At 57.3% G+C, this 18,948-nt stretch overlaps 2 protein-coding genes across 3 annotated transcripts; both read right to left on the bottom strand.

Annotated features, from left to right (window-relative positions):
• Window positions 1-727: 727 nt before the first annotated feature.
• SLC29A1 (solute carrier family 29 member 1 (Augustine blood group)) lies at window positions 728-13,783 on the bottom strand. Of its 2 annotated transcripts, none has more exons than XM_040983459.1 (14): window positions 13,419-13,783; window positions 7,745-7,863; window positions 6,574-6,662; window positions 4,326-4,407; window positions 4,015-4,217; window positions 3,785-3,924; window positions 3,475-3,609; window positions 3,285-3,382; window positions 3,072-3,150; window positions 2,614-2,711; window positions 2,328-2,436; window positions 2,010-2,095; window positions 1,495-1,694; window positions 728-1,396 (listed from the first exon to the last, which is right to left on the bottom strand). In XM_040983459.1, the coding sequence occupies exons 3-14, from the start codon at window positions 6,600-6,602 to the stop codon at window positions 1,285-1,287; spliced, it is 1,371 nt and encodes a 456-aa protein (XP_040839393.1). In that variant the 5' UTR covers window positions 6,603-6,662; window positions 7,745-7,863; window positions 13,419-13,783; the 3' UTR covers window positions 728-1,284. The 2 variants fall into 2 exon arrangements, with proteins under 2 accessions (XP_040839393.1, XP_040839394.1); XM_040983460.1 differs by lacking the exon at window positions 13,419-13,783 and adding an exon at window positions 10,836-10,887.
• Window positions 13,784-14,964: 1,181 nt separating this feature from the next.
• MYMX (myomixer, myoblast fusion factor) lies at window positions 14,965-15,225 on the bottom strand. The gene has a single exon (XM_040982985.1). It carries the CDS (start codon window positions 15,223-15,225, stop codon window positions 14,965-14,967), a length of 261 nt encoding a protein of 86 aa, XP_040838919.1.
• Between the last annotated feature and the right edge of the window lie 3,723 nt (window positions 15,226-18,948).

Genomic DNA, 18,948 nt, shown 5'->3' with positions numbered 1-18,948 from the left:
GAAGCCTGCAGCCCACAAGTCCACCTCTGGGAGAACAGAGATCTTGCCAGCTGCTGCCAAGGGACCCATGGCTCTGGGCTGACTCATTCTATTCTGGGGGATTCCAAGACCTGTGCTGAAGGACTGGGGGTGGGGGAAGGGGACCATGACCACAGCTCTGCTCCTACTTCCAACCAGGAAGTCATTTTGGGGAAGGGGTGGAGTGGGGAGGGGACCTCTTCCCTGAGGGGCTCATACTGTCCCAACGCAGCCCTCCCCAGGGCCAACTCTCACACGTGCAGCCACGTAGGCCCCTTGTTCCCCAGGAAGTATGGCAGGCCAAGCTTTGGCACTGCGGCAAGGTGCCAGCCTCATCCTGCCTGCCAGTGGTGTCGGCATGCAGCCAGTAGCTGGCTAGGGTTGCCTGGTTCATTCCTGGGGCCCAGGACAGGGCAAACGGGGAGGGGGGGTGACGGTGAGACAAAGAAGAGGCATGGAGCTGTCTGTCCCCAATCCCATTAGAGATGGAAGCCGCCGAGAACTTGGCCTTTCTCAGTCTGGGCAGACTAACCAGGGTGTTCTGGCCTCGGCCCGTCCCTCCCTGTTGGCCCAGAAGGGGGCACTGCAGTCCCTAAAGGCCGTGAGGGCTTCCTCCTCACAGGGCCGGCCCTCCTGGCTGCAGCGGGCTCATCCTCCCCCTCCCTCCCAGCTCCAGGCTGGAGGACACAGGGAACCATAGAGAAAAACCAAACCAAACAAAAACAGTTTATTTAATCAGAGGGCCTCTGAAGGCACCTGGCTTCTGTTGAGTATAAAAAAGGCAGTAAAATAGCAACTGTACAGGGGGTGTGGTGGGTAGGAAAGGAGTGTGGGAGGCTGGGCAGGGGATGCCCGGGGAGAAGGGAAGAAGAGGAAATAGCAGACCAGACCATACAACGGTCAGTCCTGTGCCCCCAGGGGCTCCCCGCCTTCATACAGGCAGACAACACACGTATACACGTCCGCTTGGAGCCCAGGAGGCCCTACTGCAGGGATGGCTCATGGCTAAGTGTAGGGGTGCTCATCCAGGTGCAGAGACTGTGCCCATCCCTGCCCATGACCCCCCAAAGCCCACAGCATTTCCTAGTGTGCATCTCATGGAAGCTGCCCCGCTTCAAGGCTGCCAGGCAGCCGGGTCCAGCACAGCAAGCAGGAGAATGAGCTCAAAAAGAAAACCTCCAGGTCACTGGCGCCCAGCCCTGGCTGGGTCAAGAGAAGGGGCGGGAGGCGGGCAGGCTGTGCAGTTCCGTTTCTGTCCATCTGGGGTCACACAATCGCCCGGAACAGGAAGGAGAAGACAGCTCCCAGCGCCAGTCCCAGACTCAGGAAGAAGGCCATGATGGCGCCTGCCGTCTCTGCCTCTGCAGGCTTGACTTTCCTGGAGGACAAGGATGAGGCCAGCTTAGCACACAACACCCGCCCTCCACCTCATGCTCCACCCATCTGCACCGGGTTCCCTGGCAGGTAGCCACTCACTTGGGCCCAAAGCACATGCAGAGGCTGGCGAGGTAGCCGTTGGAGAAGGCGAAAGCGGCCATGAAGAGGATGTACCAGGCATCATGTTCAAACACCACGGCCAGGTAGCGGCGGGGCTGCACGTTGCACAAGAGCAGCAGCGGCACGAATACCAGCCGGGCCAGTACCAGGCTTGGAAGCCAGCGGCTGTCCTTCCCGGGCTGCGGGACAGGGAGGGAGAGTGGGGGTGGTGGAGAGCAGCCTCAGCACCCCTATCCCATCCCCCAGCCTGGCTATCCTGGGAGACACCCAATGGAGCTTTGTGGAGCCCTGCAGGTGGGGTCACATCCTGATCCAGGTGTGTCACACACACACACACAGTACTGAAAGCTGCACACTTACAATCCCACGCTCAGCTGTCCACACAGCCTTGACTCACAATGAAAAAAGCCCCCCTTGCCAACATTACCACCACACTTTCTTGGGACTCCCCTTTCGAGTTTCCAGTTGATCCTCCCACTCCCTCCCCAACTTACCCACATGAAGACAGCCGTAAGGCTTCGGCCTAGCCAGTCAAAGATGTTGAAAATCAAGAAGCAGGACACAGGAATGAAATACTTCCCTGCCAGAGGCGACGACAGGGGATAACCGTGTGTCATGAGTCAGTTACAGCAACGCCAACCCTCCTGGACCCCCAGCTTCCCTGACTGTCCAATGCAGAAGATGCTTCCGGACCAGCACAGGGGCAAAATGGACAGAACAGAGTATACCCGGTGTATGGTGTGAGGGGGAAGGTGGCCAGGGTCCCTTCTGTCCCACTCCCAACCCTGCTTGAGGCCCTCTCTGCTCCTTACCCCAGGCGCTGGTGCCTGCGATGCTGGACTTGACCTCGGCGGTCACAGCAGGAAACATCCCAATGGTAACAGTGAAGATGAAGCAGATGGACAGAGCCAGGACCGAGATCTGCAGAGAGGGCCAAGGGGTTCACCAGGTACCCCCACCTTCATGATGGCTATGCAGTAAAGAACCAAAGACTTGCCCCATCCCACTGCTCGGGAGACAAGCTGGGAAAGAGGGACCCGTCTCAGGGCAGCAAGGGAGGAAGGGGTGGCAGAGGGCAGGGCACCCGCCCCAACATACGTTCTTGAGGATGGCTCGGATGGAGGGGCTTTTGTTTGTGGCCTCAGAGTTAGGGGCTGCAGTTCCAGCCTCCTCCTTCCCTGCTTTTGACTCCTCTCCTGCGGGGCAACAATGGTGGAAGGAGCTTCAGTTTGTGGGGAAGACAGAGCTACAGGTTTGACGTGGCTGCTTCCCGACGGGCTTGGTCAAAGGTAGATACACCCCTTTCCTCAGTCCCTGACTCCAGCCTGACACCCCAGCTCCCAGTCCCTGATGCTTAGCTCAGCCCCACCTCCCAACCCCTGTTGCTGCCAGATACTTTCACTTAAAAACTTCCTTCACTGCCTCTAGTCCACATGCCTCGGGCATTCAAGCTTGTCCAGCACCCTGTCTTCTCTATCCCAACCCTGGTTTGCTCCCCGTCTGCCCTGGCTCCTGGCTGCAAGCTAACGCAGCAAATTTTCTCCAGCTACACAGACCTTTACTAATGAGGTCCAGTTTGGTCTCTTGCTCCCCAGGCCCTTCGAGCTTGAGCTGCTGGTAGTAGCGGTAGAACTCCTATCCGACAACAGAGATGGAAGTGGTGTGGTCAGATCCCCCAAGGTTTGGCCTCAGACCTCCCTTGGTCTGGAGCCTGGACACCAGCACCTCCACACCCCCATAGGCTCACCACCTCCCCCCGTCATGCTCACCAGCCGGGGCAGGCCCAGGTAACAGATGATGGTCAGAACGACAACCACACAGGCCGTGATAAAGTAGCCGAAGGCACTTTCTGACAACTCCGAGCCGGCTGGGGTGGATGGTGCCAGGGGTCAGAGACTGAACCATCATTCCCTCTGCCCCCACACCCCCAGGGGGCAACGGCAGGTAGACAGGACTCACTGGCAATGGCACAGATCATGGCCACCGAGGCGAAGAAGCCTGCCAGGCCCTGGCCACTCATGATGGGGGCTGTATAGCTGGCAGGCAGGAGGCCAGCCACACCAAAGATGCTGCCCTGCAGGATGGCGCCAAACGCTGCAGACAAGGTAGACGTCAGCAGGGGGCGCTGGGGCCAGGAGGTTTCAGGTCCCCCATTCTCCACCCCAGGCCTGGTCCCCAGTGCCCACATCAGGTGGCAGAAGGGGCCTCTGCTCTGACTCCAGTGGGTCTGGTTCAGCATAAGGGCCCCTCTACCCCAGCCCTGGCTTACAGTTGATGAGCATGATCTTGATCATGGTGAGGACAAAGAAGGGCAGAGCATCCATGTGCACTTTCACCAGGATAGCCGTGACCAGGAACACCATCAGGATGGCCACCAGGCTACCCAGGATCCGTACTGATTGTGGGATCCTGCCAGGGTGGTAGGGGAAGCCGAGAATGGTGGGGCTGGCCTGGAACCATGGGTGTAGGAGGGAGTCGGGGGGCGGGGTGGGTACCCACCTCTGATGCAGGAAGGAGTTGAGGCAGGTGAAGAGCAGCAGAGGCAGCATGGCGCACAAGGTCATGACGTTGTTGAAGATGGCGCTGAGGGGCCTGTGCTCCAGCGACGGCACTGTGGGGGCAGCTGAGGGCTGGATGTCCTCGCTCAGCTCGGCAGTGCCCAAGGACATGTTCTGGGCCATGTCCAGGCGGTTTGTGAAATACTGCAGGAGTTGTACAGACGGGTGCTGAAAACGCCTTTCTCTGGCCGTGTGTGCCCAGAGGAAGTGCTCCCTGGAGCCCAGCGCTCCTCCCCTACCTCCCAGCCTCACCTGAGTGGCCGTCATGAAGAAATTCCAGGGGAGCAGTGTCCCCAGCCCCAGCATGAAGAAGATAAGCCAGACAGCCTTGTATCTGCAATGGGAAGGGAAGGGAGGTCTGGGGGAGATCTACCCAGGGAAGTGGGGAGGCAGAGACCATCCCCCTCCCTCCCTCACTGCCCTTCAGTCCCTCTGGCTGTCCCCAGAGCACAGGGCATCAGGGTTTGTATCCAAGGGCACGTGTCCTTCCAGGATGGTGTGTGTACTGGGGTAGGGGAAAGGGCACTGGATGTGGGGAGCAAGAGGGGGCCAGGGACACAGAGGAACATGGTTTACAGTCCCGGAGGACTCAGGGGACCCTGCAGGCTGGGAACCAGCGTGACACACACATCCGGAGAGGGCTGCATGCAGAAGGCCTGGGGTGGGGGAGAGCGAGAGGGAGCAGGAAGGAACAGCAAGTGTCCTCCATCCCCAGCAGGCAGGCTGAGCAGGGACCGTGTGGTTCCCTGGAGAGCACTCTGAGGTCAAGAAACTCCCAGACCATTCTGGACCGGGTGGAACAGGCGGGCAGTCTGGAGTGCCTGGGTGTGGAGGAGCTAGAGCTGTTTTTTCCAGCCAGACAGAACCAGCTTTGTTAGTCACACCACCTAAGGCAGGGCAGGAGGTATGGGGCCACCAGACGTCATCTGGGCCTGAAGAAAGGCTGCCGCTATGGCTTGCACAGTTTGGTCCTCAGAGTCACGGGCTAATGGTACGCGGAAAGTGCAAGGGCTCGCCTTGTGGCAGGGCTTCTGGGGGGTGATCAGACTGGATTAGGACATGATGATCCAACCTCTTTCCTCAAATCTTGGTAGTTTTGTAAAGACAGACACTGCCTGTCTTCTGTTGTGTCACATAGGGACTCTGACCAGCAAGAGCCATCATTACCAGACAGAAAGAACCCATGCCATCTTGTACTGTGAGCCTTCAGGACTGTGACAAGAATAAACCTCTTTCCTTAGACCATCAGCCGGCCTCAGGGATTTCATTATAGTCATGCAAAGCTTACCCATGTAGCCATCTGCTCCAGGGAAGGCTTGCCTGCCAGCTCAGTGATCCTGTCCCCACCCCCCACCGGCCCCGTGAGGTCCAGATGTCTTCCACACCCTCCTGAAGGCTGAAGGCTGCTCTCTGCATGCAGGGGACAGGGACAAGGCTTGGCCAAGTCATTGGGGAGACAGGTGTGTGGCCTGGGCTACAAGGGGAGGCCTGGAGGAGTACCCACCAAGGGAACAAGCAGCCCCCATTTCCCTCCTCTGCACCCTGGGAAGAAGCTAAAGGCTGGGTTCAGAGGCCCAGAATGAAAGGGAGAATGCCCAGCCAAGAACACACAGGATGGAAGCTCGGGAGATGAGGGCCTAGGGCATCTGGGTACATGGAGACGGGGAGGGCTCAGAGTCAGGCTGCAGGAGAGGGGAGGCTAGGCTGAGGAACCAGAAAGTGTGGGAGCCACTAGGGCCTACACTTCCTACACATCTCCTTAAACCCCTCTCCTCCCAGAGACCCCTGTGAAGTGACCTTCATTCTCCAGGGTGTGGGAGAATGGGCTGTGAGATCCAGCTAAGTGCTGCAGGATCCACCCACCCCCTGCCAGTCCCAATCCACCAGGCGGCAGTGGCCTAGCTTGGCAGCCTTAGGCAGGAGAGACAGGCAGGATTCAGGAGCCCAAGGTGGAAAAGGGAAGAGAGCTCAGGATCTCGGGCCCGGTTCCACGGCTCCGTTCACTTTCTCAGGCCTGGTCCCCGAGGAGAACCAGATTTAATCACAGCCTCGTTTTCCTCCACGCATGTCCTCCATCAGAGGCAGGCTCCAAAGGCACAGAGGAGAGCAAGGTCAGATGGAGGAGTGGAGGTGGGCCAGAGCCCTTGGAGCAAGGGGGCAGGTCTACCAGATGTGCCCTGTGATGAGGGGAGTTGTCTGTTCTCTCCCCACAGAGGTGGCAGCAGAAGCCACGCGCTGCTGGCTGGCTGTACAGCAGCCGTGGAAACATTGACGATGACCCGGGGAAGGACTACTGTCCCATTCACTCGCCCACTCCAGCCTCACACACAGCCCAGCTAGCAGCCAGCACCCAGCAGAGGCATGCATGGACCCCACCCCCCATGCAGACTTGACTCATAGCCACCTGGCTGCTAGGCCAGTCGGCACTGGCCTTGGGATTCCAAAGGACATACCACCCAGCCCCTGGACCTCCCAGGCCTGCAGGTCTCCTCCCTTGTACCTGTCCTGAGGCTGGTGACTGGTTGTCATGGTGACGGTGGTGGTGTTCTTGGTGGTGCCTGGCTCGCAGCTCCCTGCCTCCGGCGCTTGCTGGGGGTTACACGCAGCAGCTTGTGAGGCCCTGGTTTTGGCCCTGTTTCCCCACAGCCTTCCTTCACACTCTTGTGGGGAGGAGGAAAAGGAGGAGGCAGAGCAGACGGAGCCCACAAGCCTAAAAGTCCCCAGGGTCCCTGGCCCTCAGGACTTCTCCCCTCCCCCCGACCAGGCCCCCTGACCCAGCAGCCCAGTCCTGTCCTGGGTGGGGGCCCCCTGCCAGCTCAGGCTCTACCTGGCTCCCCGCCTGGCCGCTGCCACCGCTATTTTTATCCAGCAGCCGAAGCAGTTTAGAAGCTGGGGAACAGGAGGGTGGAGAGTGGAGGGAAGGAGGAGGAAGCTCGGTGGAAAGGGAGGGAGAGACAGCCAGAGAAGGCAAGGGAAGACGGGAGAGGGTCAGGGAGCATGGGGACAATGGAAGGAAGGACAGGAGGAGGGGCGGGGGGCAGGGGGAGTCAAAGGCACCTCCCTCTGCCAGCCGGAGCCCCCCACCCCCTGCCTTCCTGGCAAGGGTAAGTGCCAAGAAGCCTGTCTCCTCATGGTGGCTCCCCAGACCCTCCCAGCCTCTGTTGGTGACACCTCAACCTTTTCTTTCCAGCTACTGTCCAGGGACTTTCTAGATCTTGGACAGTTTCCCAAGAAAAGATTTCACAATGGGAACTGGGACACAATACAGTCCTTCCCACAACATGGCTTGGTCCCCCACCCCCACCTTCACCCTCGACCCCCAGTCCTGACCCTAGGGTCACCCCATCCCCCCTCAGTTCCTCTCTAACTTAGACTCAGGTCCCTATCCTCTTCCCCTTTCTGAGAGTAGCCTGGAAGGGAAGATGGGGGCCGGGGAAAGCAGGGACAGTGCACAGAGGCCTGGGAAGGCGCAGTTCCCAAGATGCCAGGTCATCTGTGAAGTGCTGCCCTTATTGGCCCCTTGTGGAGGAGGATGCTTGTAGCATCAGCTGGCCTGGGCAGCAGGCAATCACCCACAGGCACAGCCGCCCTCTCCACCCCGCCTCCCTCCCCACACCGAGGCCTAAAGGGACTAGGCCCACCAGCCAGAATATTTTCCACCTGGTACTCACCAGGTGCTCAGACTGGTCAGCAAAAGGGCGGAGGCAGATGGGGCCTGGGCAGTTCCTAGGAGGCAGTCCCAGCCCTGGCACAGGTGACAGAACTTGTCCACAGGTTCCTGGGTGAGGGTCTAGAATGAGAATGGTGGCACTGAGCTTATCGGGAGAGCAGCCGGTGGTTTGCCAGGCCCCATTCTCAGAAGCCTCCAGGGAGATATCCAGCCACCCTGCTGCTAAGGAGATAAGAGAGCAGGGGGCAGGGGCAGGCCGCCTAGCAGGTGTAATGCTCCCAGCTGAGTCAAACCAAATGCGCACATCCGCTGGTCTGGAGGAACTCTCAGGGGGCTTCCCCACCCTCCCGAGGGGCAAAGTCCAGCCTCATCAAAGGGCTTCTCAGAACCTTAGTCCACATCTGAATTGCAGGGGAATGATTCAGATGGAGTTCCTGGCTCCAGGTCTAACCTGGCCCAGCCACAATGGTTGTAGCCAACTGTGGAGTGGACCAGCTGATGGGAATTTGGCGCAGTGGTTAAGCCCACACGGTTCATTATGCTGACATCCCATATCAGAGTGCTGGGTTTAAGCCCCAGAGCCTTCCCTTTCATCCAGCTTCCTGCCAAGGTGCACCCAGGAAGGTAACCGGTCCAAGGACCCTGCTACCCATGTGGGAGACCTGAACCGAGTTCCAGGCTCCTGATTGGAACCACTTATGGGCATTTGGGGAGTGAATCAGCAGATGGAAAATCTCTTTCAGCTCTTCCAGTAAAATGCAAACATAAAATTATTTTATTGGAAAGGCAGACGTACAGAGAGGAGCAGAGACAGAGAAAGATCTTCCGTCCGATGAGTCACTCCCCAAGTGACTGCAACGGCCAGTGCTGTGCCGATCCGGAGCCAGGAGCCAGGAACTTCCGTCCGGGTTTCCCACACGGATTCAGGGATCCAAGACTTTGGGCTGTCCTTGATTGCTTTCCCAGTCTACAAGCAGGGAGCTGGATGGGAAGTGGAGCTGCCGGGATTAGAACGTGCGCCCATATGGCATCCCGGATGTTCAAGGCGAGAACCTTAACCATTGCACTATCATGCTGGGCCCTCTGCTACACATTTTAAAATCCTTGTGCACAAAGTGTCATTAAAAATGCCAGGGAGGGGGCCCGGTGCGGTAGCGCAAGTAGTTAAGGTCCATGCCTTGCACGCCCGGGATCCCATATGGGCGCCGGTTCTAATCCCGGCAGCCCCGCTTCCCTTCCAGCTCCCTGCCGGTGGCCCGGGAAAGCAGTCGAGGACGGCCCAAAGCTTTGGGACCCTGCACCTGCGTGGGAGACCCGGAAGAGGCTCCTGGCTTCGTATCGGCATAGTATCGGTTGTTGCGCTCACTTGGGGAGTGAATCATCGGACGGAAGATCTTCCTCTCTGTCTCTCCATCTCTCTGTACATCTGCCTTTCCAATAAAATAAATAAATCTTTAAAAAGAGCCAGACTCATGAACAAGAGCACTGCCGTTTCCTAGAGGAATGAGAACATAGGTTGGCACCCTCACCCCTGCCAAGCTCTCCTCTCAGGACACGCTCTGCTCCACCCTGCACCTCTCACATGCAAAGTTTCAGGCAGTCCCAAGCAGGTGCAGCCTCAAACCAGACAATGGGGTAGGGACCACAGCATCCCATTCCCTTGGGAACACAGAGATGGTATATTCCTGCCTCCACTTAGCTCCATCCCCACTCCAGCCATCCTTAGCAGCCCCCACTCCTGCATCCACCGACAACACCTTACCACCACCACCTGCTGCCTCATCCCGACATTCAGCAAGCCAAACTTGACGTTCTTGTTTCTGTTCTGCCTCTGGCCAGCAGCCACCAGGGATCTGACAGCCTGGGGCATCTGGTGTCTCTCCAGCCATGCCTTGGCCTGCACAGTGCAGCCCTTGAAGCAGCCAGCCACAGGAGCACTTTCCTGACCCTAGGCTCTGGAGCCCTACTCTCGCTTTCTTCTCTCTAAACACACACTGGGGTGAGTATCACACGGGGGACTCACCCCCCATCCCACACGGGGTCATTCACTGTCTGTAGGCTCCCCCTCTTGCTTACAACCACAAGGACTAGATCCTTCCCACTCTGCACATGGGGCCAGCTGAGGTTCTATCAAGAAATTGAGAGTGCAGGTGCCGAGTTTCAATCTCAAAGAGACAGCTTAATCTAGGTTCTTGGTCAGGGTAGGGAGGGTTGTTGAAGGCTGCTTCCCAGCCCTTCCGAAGGAGGCACTCGGCCTCAGCTCAAGGGAAAAAAAATAAGGTTGAGGCCAAGTTCAGTGTTAGCTCAGATGGAAGGCATCCTAGAACCAACCACATTCTCTCTCTCTCTCTCCACACACACACACACGCAAACACACACACACACGCAAACACACACACACGCAAACACACACACACACACACCCTGGCAGGGGCTGGGGGTTATTACTGGGCAAAGAGAGTGGTCAGGACGGTTGGGAGAGGCCCCAAATTAAGTTATGGACAGGGGAAAGGACTGCCTTCATTCCCATCATTGTTCTCCCTAGGGAAGAAATCCTCTTGGTGGTGGGAGGGGGTGTCCTTGTCCTTTCACACATTTACTCGGTAAGAGTAAATAAGGACGCGCCCAGGAAGAAAGGACCACAGACAAGAGTTGGCCTGGTAAAAAGGACGGGGTAAAGGGACGGCTCCCATAGCCCCAAGTCTCTCTCCGGCATCCCCACCCCCTCCATCGCAGTTGGCGGCGTGGCCCCTCCCCTGGACCAACAACAAAATCGATCGGGATTAACCGTCCACTCGCCGGCCCCTGGCGGAGGTCAGCGTAGCAACAGACGGCTTGGGGCCCCGGGAGCCAGGCCACCCATGGGTGGTGAGCCCGGGTCCCCCTAGGGTTCTCCCTTCCCCGGCCCGCGGGCGCCACGTGCTGCGCGCGACTCTGCACCGGGAAGAGGGGAGCCCCCGCCCGGCGTCCCCGTCCTCGGGCGGCGCGGAGCTGTCAGGCCCGGCCTCCCTGTCCTCGTGGCAGGCGGGAAGCGGCGCCGTGCGCCCCTGGGCAGTCCCCAGCACCCTACACCCTGGGGCCCTCGGGAGTACCTGGCGGAGAAGCAGCCCTCCGGCGTTGGGGTCCGCGTGCTCTCTGAGCGGCTTCCCGCGCCCGCCCAAGCACTTTGAAACCCGCCTGCGCTGGGCCCGCCCCGGCCTCCCGGCCCCCGCCTCCTGCCGCCCGCCCCGCCCCGGGCCGCCCGCCGCCCCCACCCGGGACCAGCGCCGTGCCGCCGGCTCTTTTTCTGTGGATGGGACCTCTTTGGGTCCTGCCCTGGCCAACACAGGGGCACAGGGGGGTCGGAGGGTGCAGCCCCGCACTAGGTTCCCCTGGGCGGGAGGTGGGGTGGGGTGGGGTCTAGCCCCCTCCCCACAGATTCCACCTCGGGTCTCTTCCACCTCACAGACCGTGAGCTCAAAGGGGCCCAGTCGCTCACGTCATTCACGACAGCTCTTCACCTCAAATGTGGCCTCCAGTGGCCCCCTTCACTTCTCACGGCAGCCTCCTCTAGGCCACCATTGGTGTTCCAGACTCCTCCATCCCCCCAAGAGGAGGGAGGGACTTGCTCTAAGTTTTCCCACTCCCGTGGTTGCTGGGGCAGACCTGAGCCGGAACCACCAACACAACAAAGCCCACTGCGTTGTCTCTGATGCAGGAGATGCTGAGACATGCTGAAGAAAGGGGAGGAAGGAGGGTGGAGTAGCAGAGGTAATCCCGTCAGGATTTGCCCTTTCTAAATGCACCACTTGGGGAAACTGAGACACGGTTGGGGAAGGAGAAGAGAGAAAGCCAGGCACAGCCTTCTGTCCTGAGCGAATCCCACTGTCCCATTAGTTAGGGTCTAACTGGAAGCCACCCTGGGAGATACATATTCCCTGGCTCCCATCTGGACAGGGAGGGATGGTCAGTGGTCGCTGGTGGTCCCTGGGCACCCCCTCAAGAAGGCATGAAGACCCCCTCCTCTTTCACTGGGCAGTGATTGCCTCTGTGTAACTGGGGTTGGGATGGGGGGGTGTCATTTGCAGCCCCCACACTTGCACTCAGTCCAGCAGCTGGAGAGGGGATGAGGGCAGCAGATCCAATGCAGGCCACCCCTAGCCACCCTAGGGGCCTGTCCCTGGGAGAAGCCACAGACGCTAATTAACAATTAGCCGTCTGTAATAACATCATAGGGCTGATGCACAGACAGATACCCGCCCCAGCCCACTGGGGCAAGAATGGGCCCAGAGAGAAACAGAGCAGAGCATAAATGGGTACCCCTTCCAGGCCGCACCAGAGGAAACAGGTCACCCCCAACCCTAAGGCTGGTTGTCCCACGGAAATGACACACATCTCCATCCATACTCCAGCTCCCAGTCCCGGCCCTAAGCAAACAGAGGTCAGGAAGGAGGGCTAGCATGCTGTTTTTCCAAGCACTGCCCCGTGGCTCACGGTGGCTTCATGTCTGTACAGCCCACCCCCGTATTTGTCCAGTCTCTCTCTCTTCCTCTCTCAGCCGGGTCTCCTGCTCCCCTGGGCACCACACCTCCCCCGACATGTCTCCCTCCCACCTTCCTCTCCCTGCCCTGGCATGAGGGGGTGGCAGGCTTGGTGGTCAGAGAGCCCTTGGCTAAGCATGCCCAGCACCTCCGGCACTGGCTGCAGTTATGTGCAGAGGGGGCCAGAAGTAGAAGGAAATTGGAGGGAAGTGGTCAGCACTGCTGGCCAGTGGGGGGTGTGGCATCCGTTTGCTACCCCCTTGGGGCCTGGCCTGCCAGGCAGATGGTAATAGCTAGGGCTGTTGTTGTTGGCAAAGAGCCCATCTGGCACACACACCACACCTGGGCCCCCAGCCAGCACCCACACCGCTGTGGATACACCTCCCCAGGCAGCGTCGGCTGCTGGGTGTCTGGGCCCTCTGCTGGACAGTACAGGAAGTCCCAGCACAAACAGGCCTGCCTTATGTCCAGCTGGGCAGCCCTCTTCACTGAGGGTGAAGAGTTCTCTCCACCTCCTCAGCTTCAGCTCCTGAGCACAGGATGGAGGGGAGTGTTAGGAACCAGCTGGTTCACCTGCAAACTGGTCCCCCTTGCAAGCCCCAAACACGGCCTTTCCACCCTTAGCACACAGTCTCCTTATCTTTCCCGGGTCCTGCAGGTATGTTTTGCTCCAGTTGGTACAGAGTCAGTAGCGCCAGCGCAAGTGCACACACACACACACACACAAACACGTTCTCAGCTGAGTATGTGATGTTATCTCCATGGCCTTGGGTCGTAAGGCTGGGGGCAAGGTGAGGCCAGTGAACCGTTGACCTGGAAGTGCCAAAGTTAAAAAGGGGGTCCCCAAACACAGAGGAAATCAAGATCCTGTTAAATGCAATGTTTAGAAAACAAAGCTGGATAAGGCAGCAAAGCTATAAATAGAGGCAGGTGTGCACACAGGGTGGCTAACTCATCAGGGTTCATCATGTCAGGCCCTGTGCTCCGGCCTCCGGGCATCTAAGCGCTGGGAGGAGAAGGAGCCGACTGGGGTCTTCGCTGTCCCCCAAATGTATCCCTTTCTCCAGAAATCGCAGACCGCTACTTCTCAGACCCACAGGAAGTCCTCCTATCAAGCCCGTGCAACCCCGCCCGGCCGGGCCCTCCTCCGCGCACCTGCTGAGACTCAAGAGGGGGCGTCCGGACTTGAGGACGTGTTGGGAGGGGGTGGGGGAGAGGGCGGAAATTTCCAGGCAGACTCCCGGTGCTGCCCCTCTTTCGGCCGCCTCATCTCGGGGCTCTGCCCGTGGCCATGGCGGGAAAGCGCTGTCGCCAGCACCAGGTCTGATGCGTCTTTGCCGCCGGCCGGGAGACTGCAACCCGCGGTCGTGGCGCGCGCGCCCCGGGCCCGCCGCTCGCCGCTCGGGGGCGTGTAGCGTTCCGTGGAGCCGGAGAGAACTGAGGTCCGCCTGGGTCTGCGCGGGCACGCGGGGTGAGGGAGAGGAGGCTCGGACCCCTTTACTGCAGGTGGCCTTTGAGAGAGGGATGCACGTGCTCCGGCTTTGCGGACCCGGCAGGAAGCAGATGGTGTGGGCGGGGCTGGGGTGCGGGGAGGAGTCGCCGCTGAAGTCTCACTTCTCCCAGGTCCAGGCTTGTGACCCACTGCGAACCGCGACAGGGGCCTGACTTCCTAACCCTAGGATCCTGAACCCCGGGACTTGCTCAGCACTGGGAGCAAGCAAACGTCCTGGGCACGTGGATCAATTATAACGACTCTTGCGTGAGCTTCAAGGACCGCCCCGCCAGAAAGGGGAAAGTGCAGAGGTCAGTCCCCATCCCATCTCTCCCACGAGTGGGGCGACCCTAGAGGGCGTCTGCCTTGACCGCGGGCCCACTGGGCCCCTGAACAAGTAAATTTCCCTAACCCCACCACTCCTGGTTGCCAAGGCTGCCCAGGACTTTCCTGGCAACTATGAATGACAATCAGTCTTATGCCTTGGTCACCAGTGCACCTGCCAAGTGAGGTTGGTTCCAGGCTGCGAGCACCCACCGAGATGGACCCAGCCACAGACGGTAACGGGAAGCCTTACCCAAGTCTTCCCCCATCTGCTACCTCTAACCCCATCTACCTGGCCCCAGATTAAAGTGTTGCCCGACAGCAACCGCGATTTCTTGAGGACCTGCTGTACACTGGGCAGCCAAGTTCTTGCTGTTGTCAGGTCAGTCTGGGTTCAGATCTCGTTTCTTAGCTGAATGTCACCTTGATGCTTCCCCTCCCCCACCATTTGCCTGGAAACCACTGCTCCTCCCGGACATTTTATTTTTACATAAAGAGTTTTATTTATTTGAGTTACACAAAGAGGGCAACAGCCAGGCTGAAGCCAGTAACTTCTGGGTTCTCTCATGGATGCAGGAGCCCAAGGTTGGGCTGTCCACCACTGCTTTCCTGGGTCATTTGCAGGGAGCTGGATCAGAACTGGAGCAGCACCGATATGAGAAGCTGTGAGGTGTTGCAGCTAGCAGCTTCTCTGCCAGGCCTCAATGCTGGTCCCCAGAGATACTTATGGAAGCTAGGGGCATGTCTAAGGCAGATCCCTTCTTCATGTAATTCTGTCTCTTCTGCCCTCTAGACAGGCTACAATCAGTGCTGGTGCCACGACTCTCTTAATCTAAAAGAAAACTTTTTGAGGAATACACCTGCTGCCACAAGACTCACAGCCCCTCACTTTTGGTGGCCTAATTCATTCCTCCTCTCTGATCGGTCAGCCACTCGGGAGGCCTCCCCGCTGGCTTCTGGCGGCTGTCGCTGGCTGAGGACAAACAGCAGGCAGCCCAGCAAAGCCTCGCGTGTGCCCTGGGAGCCCAGGCGTTGAGCCAGTCGGCGCAGCAGGGGCAGGAGGTACTGGCGGGCCAGACGGGCAGCAGGCAGCAGCAGGCGGGACAGCAGTGTTCGCAGCAGTAGCGGAAGCAGAGGAGCTGGCATGGCAGATTCAGTGGACTTGGACTTCTGGCTCTTGCCTTGATCTGTGAAGACATGGGGTGACCACAAGTTCCCCTGCCCTTTGCCTCACATTCTCTGGAGCTCCCCAGACCTTGCTTCTGGGATTGTTTTTCTGCTTTGCAGGAGCTCTTTCTCTTGGGGAGATACTTTGGCCGGGAGAATTCTCATCATAGCTCAGGTAGAGGTGATGGTGCCAAGGCAGTAACCCCGCTGGAGCTGGGACCCATAGCGCACATCCTGCCATGCCGGACTTGGCCTCCCAGGGCTCCTTCTAGCCCCTCCCCCACACCTTTGCTTTTCTCTAATCACCCCCTGCTTTTGCATGTCCTCATCCCCCTCATTTTCCCCTTCTTGCCCAATCCTATGGTCCTTCCCCCCTCCCCCCGCACCTCTAGTTTTTCTTTTGGGGATTCCTGACCCACCCCGAACCGATGGCCCCCTCCCTCCTAGTCCCCTGTGCTCACTGATCAGTGGCAGCTCTCACCAGTCAGAACGACTTGCTGCTCAGACACTCCTGGGCTGAATTTGCCTGCAGTGGAGGCAGCCTCACTGGAAGCAGCACTGTTGCCCCACCCAGCTCAGCTTGCCCCAAGGGGGAGGTGCAGGGAAGAGACAGCTGTCCCCTGGCACCTGGTATGAAGGGAGGGGCTGACTGGACCACCTGTCGTGGGGGAGGAGGGAGCCCATGCAGGAATTCCCCTGGCTGGGTCTGGACCTCAGAGCTGGATTCCAGGCTGCGCTTTCTCACTGTACGGCTTGGAGCCTGTGGACTCTTATGGGCTCCAGGTCCCTGTCAAGAACTGAAATGGGAATTGGAGAAGACCCTGTTTACCCAGACCTCAGAACAGCCAGGCCACAGTCCAGGTGTGCTCCGAGTGACATCAGCAAGGAGCTGGGAATCCTAGGTGGGTACACGTGGCAGAGGAGAACAGGCACAAACTAGCTCATAGCCGGCCACAGTTGGACAGAACTGAGTGACTTCCATCCCCACTCTCCAGTGCACTTTAAAATTAAATGAGTTTCTATGAGACATACTGTTGTGCCCAGATTTTGTGATCCCCAGAAATCACCAGGAGTCTGAAGTCAATCCAAGTGCACAAGGATGGTTTATTCAAGCTCAGCACATCCAAACCTGGGCTCTTGGTTGAGAGCAGACAGCTGATTGACCGGCCAGGCGGCAGCCAGGACCAACACCCCATACCAGAGTGTGGCCCCGAACTGCACATTCATGGGGTTTTTGTAGGGACAGTCTACAATAGCTTGAGAGGGAAATTCACAATAGCCTGCAAGGTGTGTGGGGGAGGGGGAAGCACACATTCCCTACCTATCTTGGCTGCACAGCTCATGCCTCCAGCAACTAAGGTTAAGTACCTACTTAATTACTTGGAGCCACCTGTGAGATAACCAGACTTAGATGGGTCTTGATTCATAAGAATTGGGATCCATCAGTGTTAAAGGTCACATAGGTGACTAGAGGTCACATAGGCCATTTGGCCTGCAAGCTCATAGTTTCTTAGTAGCAATGAGCCATGAACAAATGGTTGGGATTTTGATACTGAGGTTCTTCAATATCCACAAGATGGCTACATATATCTTGGGCAGGAGAGTTATAAGCCTGACTTTTATTTATTTAGTAAAGATATTGGAAAGACATATTTACAGAGACAGAAGGAAAGATCTTCCATCCAATGGTTCATTCCCTAAATAGCTGCAACAGTCAGAGCTGAGTCATCCCAAAACAGGAGCCAGAAGCCTCCTCTGGGTCTTGCCTACAGGTACAGGGTTCCAAGGCTTTGGGCCATCCTCCACTGCTTTCCCAGGCCACAAACAGGGAACTGCATAGGAAGTGGAGCAGTTGGGCCATGGCATCCCAACCCATGTGGGATGCTGGTGCTGGCAGACAGAGGATTCAACCAATTGAGCCAATGTGCCAGGCCCTTATTTATTTATTTTAAAGATTTACTTTATTTGAAAGGCAAAGTTGGGGATAGTTATTTCCCACCTACTGATTCATTCCCTAAATGGCTGCAACAGCATGCATGCAGGGACCCAAGACCACGGCCCAGTCTCTGATCTTTCCCCACCATGTTAGCTGAGAGCTGGTATTAGAAACAGAACAGCTGGGATTTGAACTGGCACCGGTATGAAGTGTCGCACTGCAGCTGGCAGCTTCACCTAGTACACCACAATACCTGCCCAAGCTTAAGTTTTATTTTTATTTTTTTGAACATCTCATTCTTCTGGTTAAAAAAAAATGTGTCCTGGGGCAGGTGTTTGGTGTAATGGGTAAGATGCCATGCATCCCACATTCAAGCTCCAGGATTCAAGTCACAATCCCCCTCGTGATTCCAGCCTCTTGCTAATGCACACCCTGGAGGGCAAAAAATGTTGATGGCCAAGTCCTTGTGTTCCTGCCACCCTCATCATCATATATGAGCATTGGGCTGCTGGATCCCAGCTGGGCCTAGCCTCTGCTGCTGTGAGCATTTGGGAAAGAAGCGTCTCTATGTGTCTAGCGCTCTGTTCCTCCAAGTAATTGTTGAAAAACAAATTATTGAAGGGTCTGGTGCGATGGCTTAGTGGATAAATAAATCCTCATCTTGCACACTTGGGATCCCATATAGATGCCAGTTTGTGTCATGGCTGCTCCACTTCTCTTTCAGCTCCCTGCTTGTGGCCTGGGAGAGCAATAGAGGATGTCTCAAAGCCTTAGGATCCTGCAGTCATGTGGGAGACTTGGAAGCAGCTCCTGGCTTCTGGCTTTAGATCAGTTCAGCTCAGGCTTTTGCAGCCATTTGGGGAGTGAACCAGTGGATAGAAATCTCTCTGCCTTTGGGGGATTATGCCACGTGTGATGAGTAAATGTGTCTGGAATGATGGATGGAGACTGGGGGACCTAGAACAGCTTTCTTCCAATGCAGATACATTCATTCAGGAGAATGTCCTTTGGGCCAATCTCTACAGCCTCTCAGACTAACTAGCTGGAAGTAATCAACATGCCAAAGAGGGATATCTTGGGGTGTCCTGAGCCCTAGCACTCCTGCTCCGTAACTTCTCCTGGAAGTTTTATGCTCCAGAAGCTGGCTTGGGAGCTTGTCCCATAACCCATTCAGGAGTGGAGACAGAAGAAAAACAAATGTTAATGGTTGGAGCAGACCATTAAGCAGAGTCTGGAGGGCAGCCAGTTGATTTTTGGATGTTGGATTCAAAGCACCTTTTATAATCTGATGTCTCAGAGGAGGTTGGATGGACCACATGGCAACAGGCAGAGTGCTCATATATGAGCTGTGATGTCGGACTGTGCCGCGGGCCTTTGGGGCCTTCAGGAAAGGCCCGTTTTAAGATTTATTCTTATGTTTTTAATTGTTGAAAGGCAGATTTACAGAGAGAGGGAGAGACATATAGAGAGAAATATACCATTTGTTGGTTTACTTCCAAATGGCCACAATTGCCAGAGCTGAGCTGATCTGAAGCCAGGAACTACTTCTGGGTCTCCCATGTGGGTGCAGGTCCCAAGGCTTTGGGCCGTCCTCTACTGTTTTCCCAGGCCACAAGCAGGAAGCTGGATGGAAAGTGGAGCAGTTGGGACACAAACTGGCAGTGCGAAGGGCCATTTTTGTTATTAGTGATTCCAAGTTGAAAGGTAGGAGAAATCAGAGATATTAGTTTGGACAGGCCTGGCCAAACATAATCAGAAACTGGAAC

The sequence above is a fragment of the Ochotona curzoniae genome, unplaced genomic scaffold (genome assembly GCF_017591425.1).
Source record: "Ochotona curzoniae isolate NIBS_2020 unplaced genomic scaffold, NIBS_Ocur_1.0 contig_3819, whole genome shotgun sequence".
In the NCBI taxonomy this organism is placed as follows: Eukaryota; Metazoa; Chordata; class Mammalia; order Lagomorpha; family Ochotonidae; genus Ochotona; species Ochotona curzoniae.
This window is presented reverse-complemented; position numbering and strand designations above follow the sequence as displayed.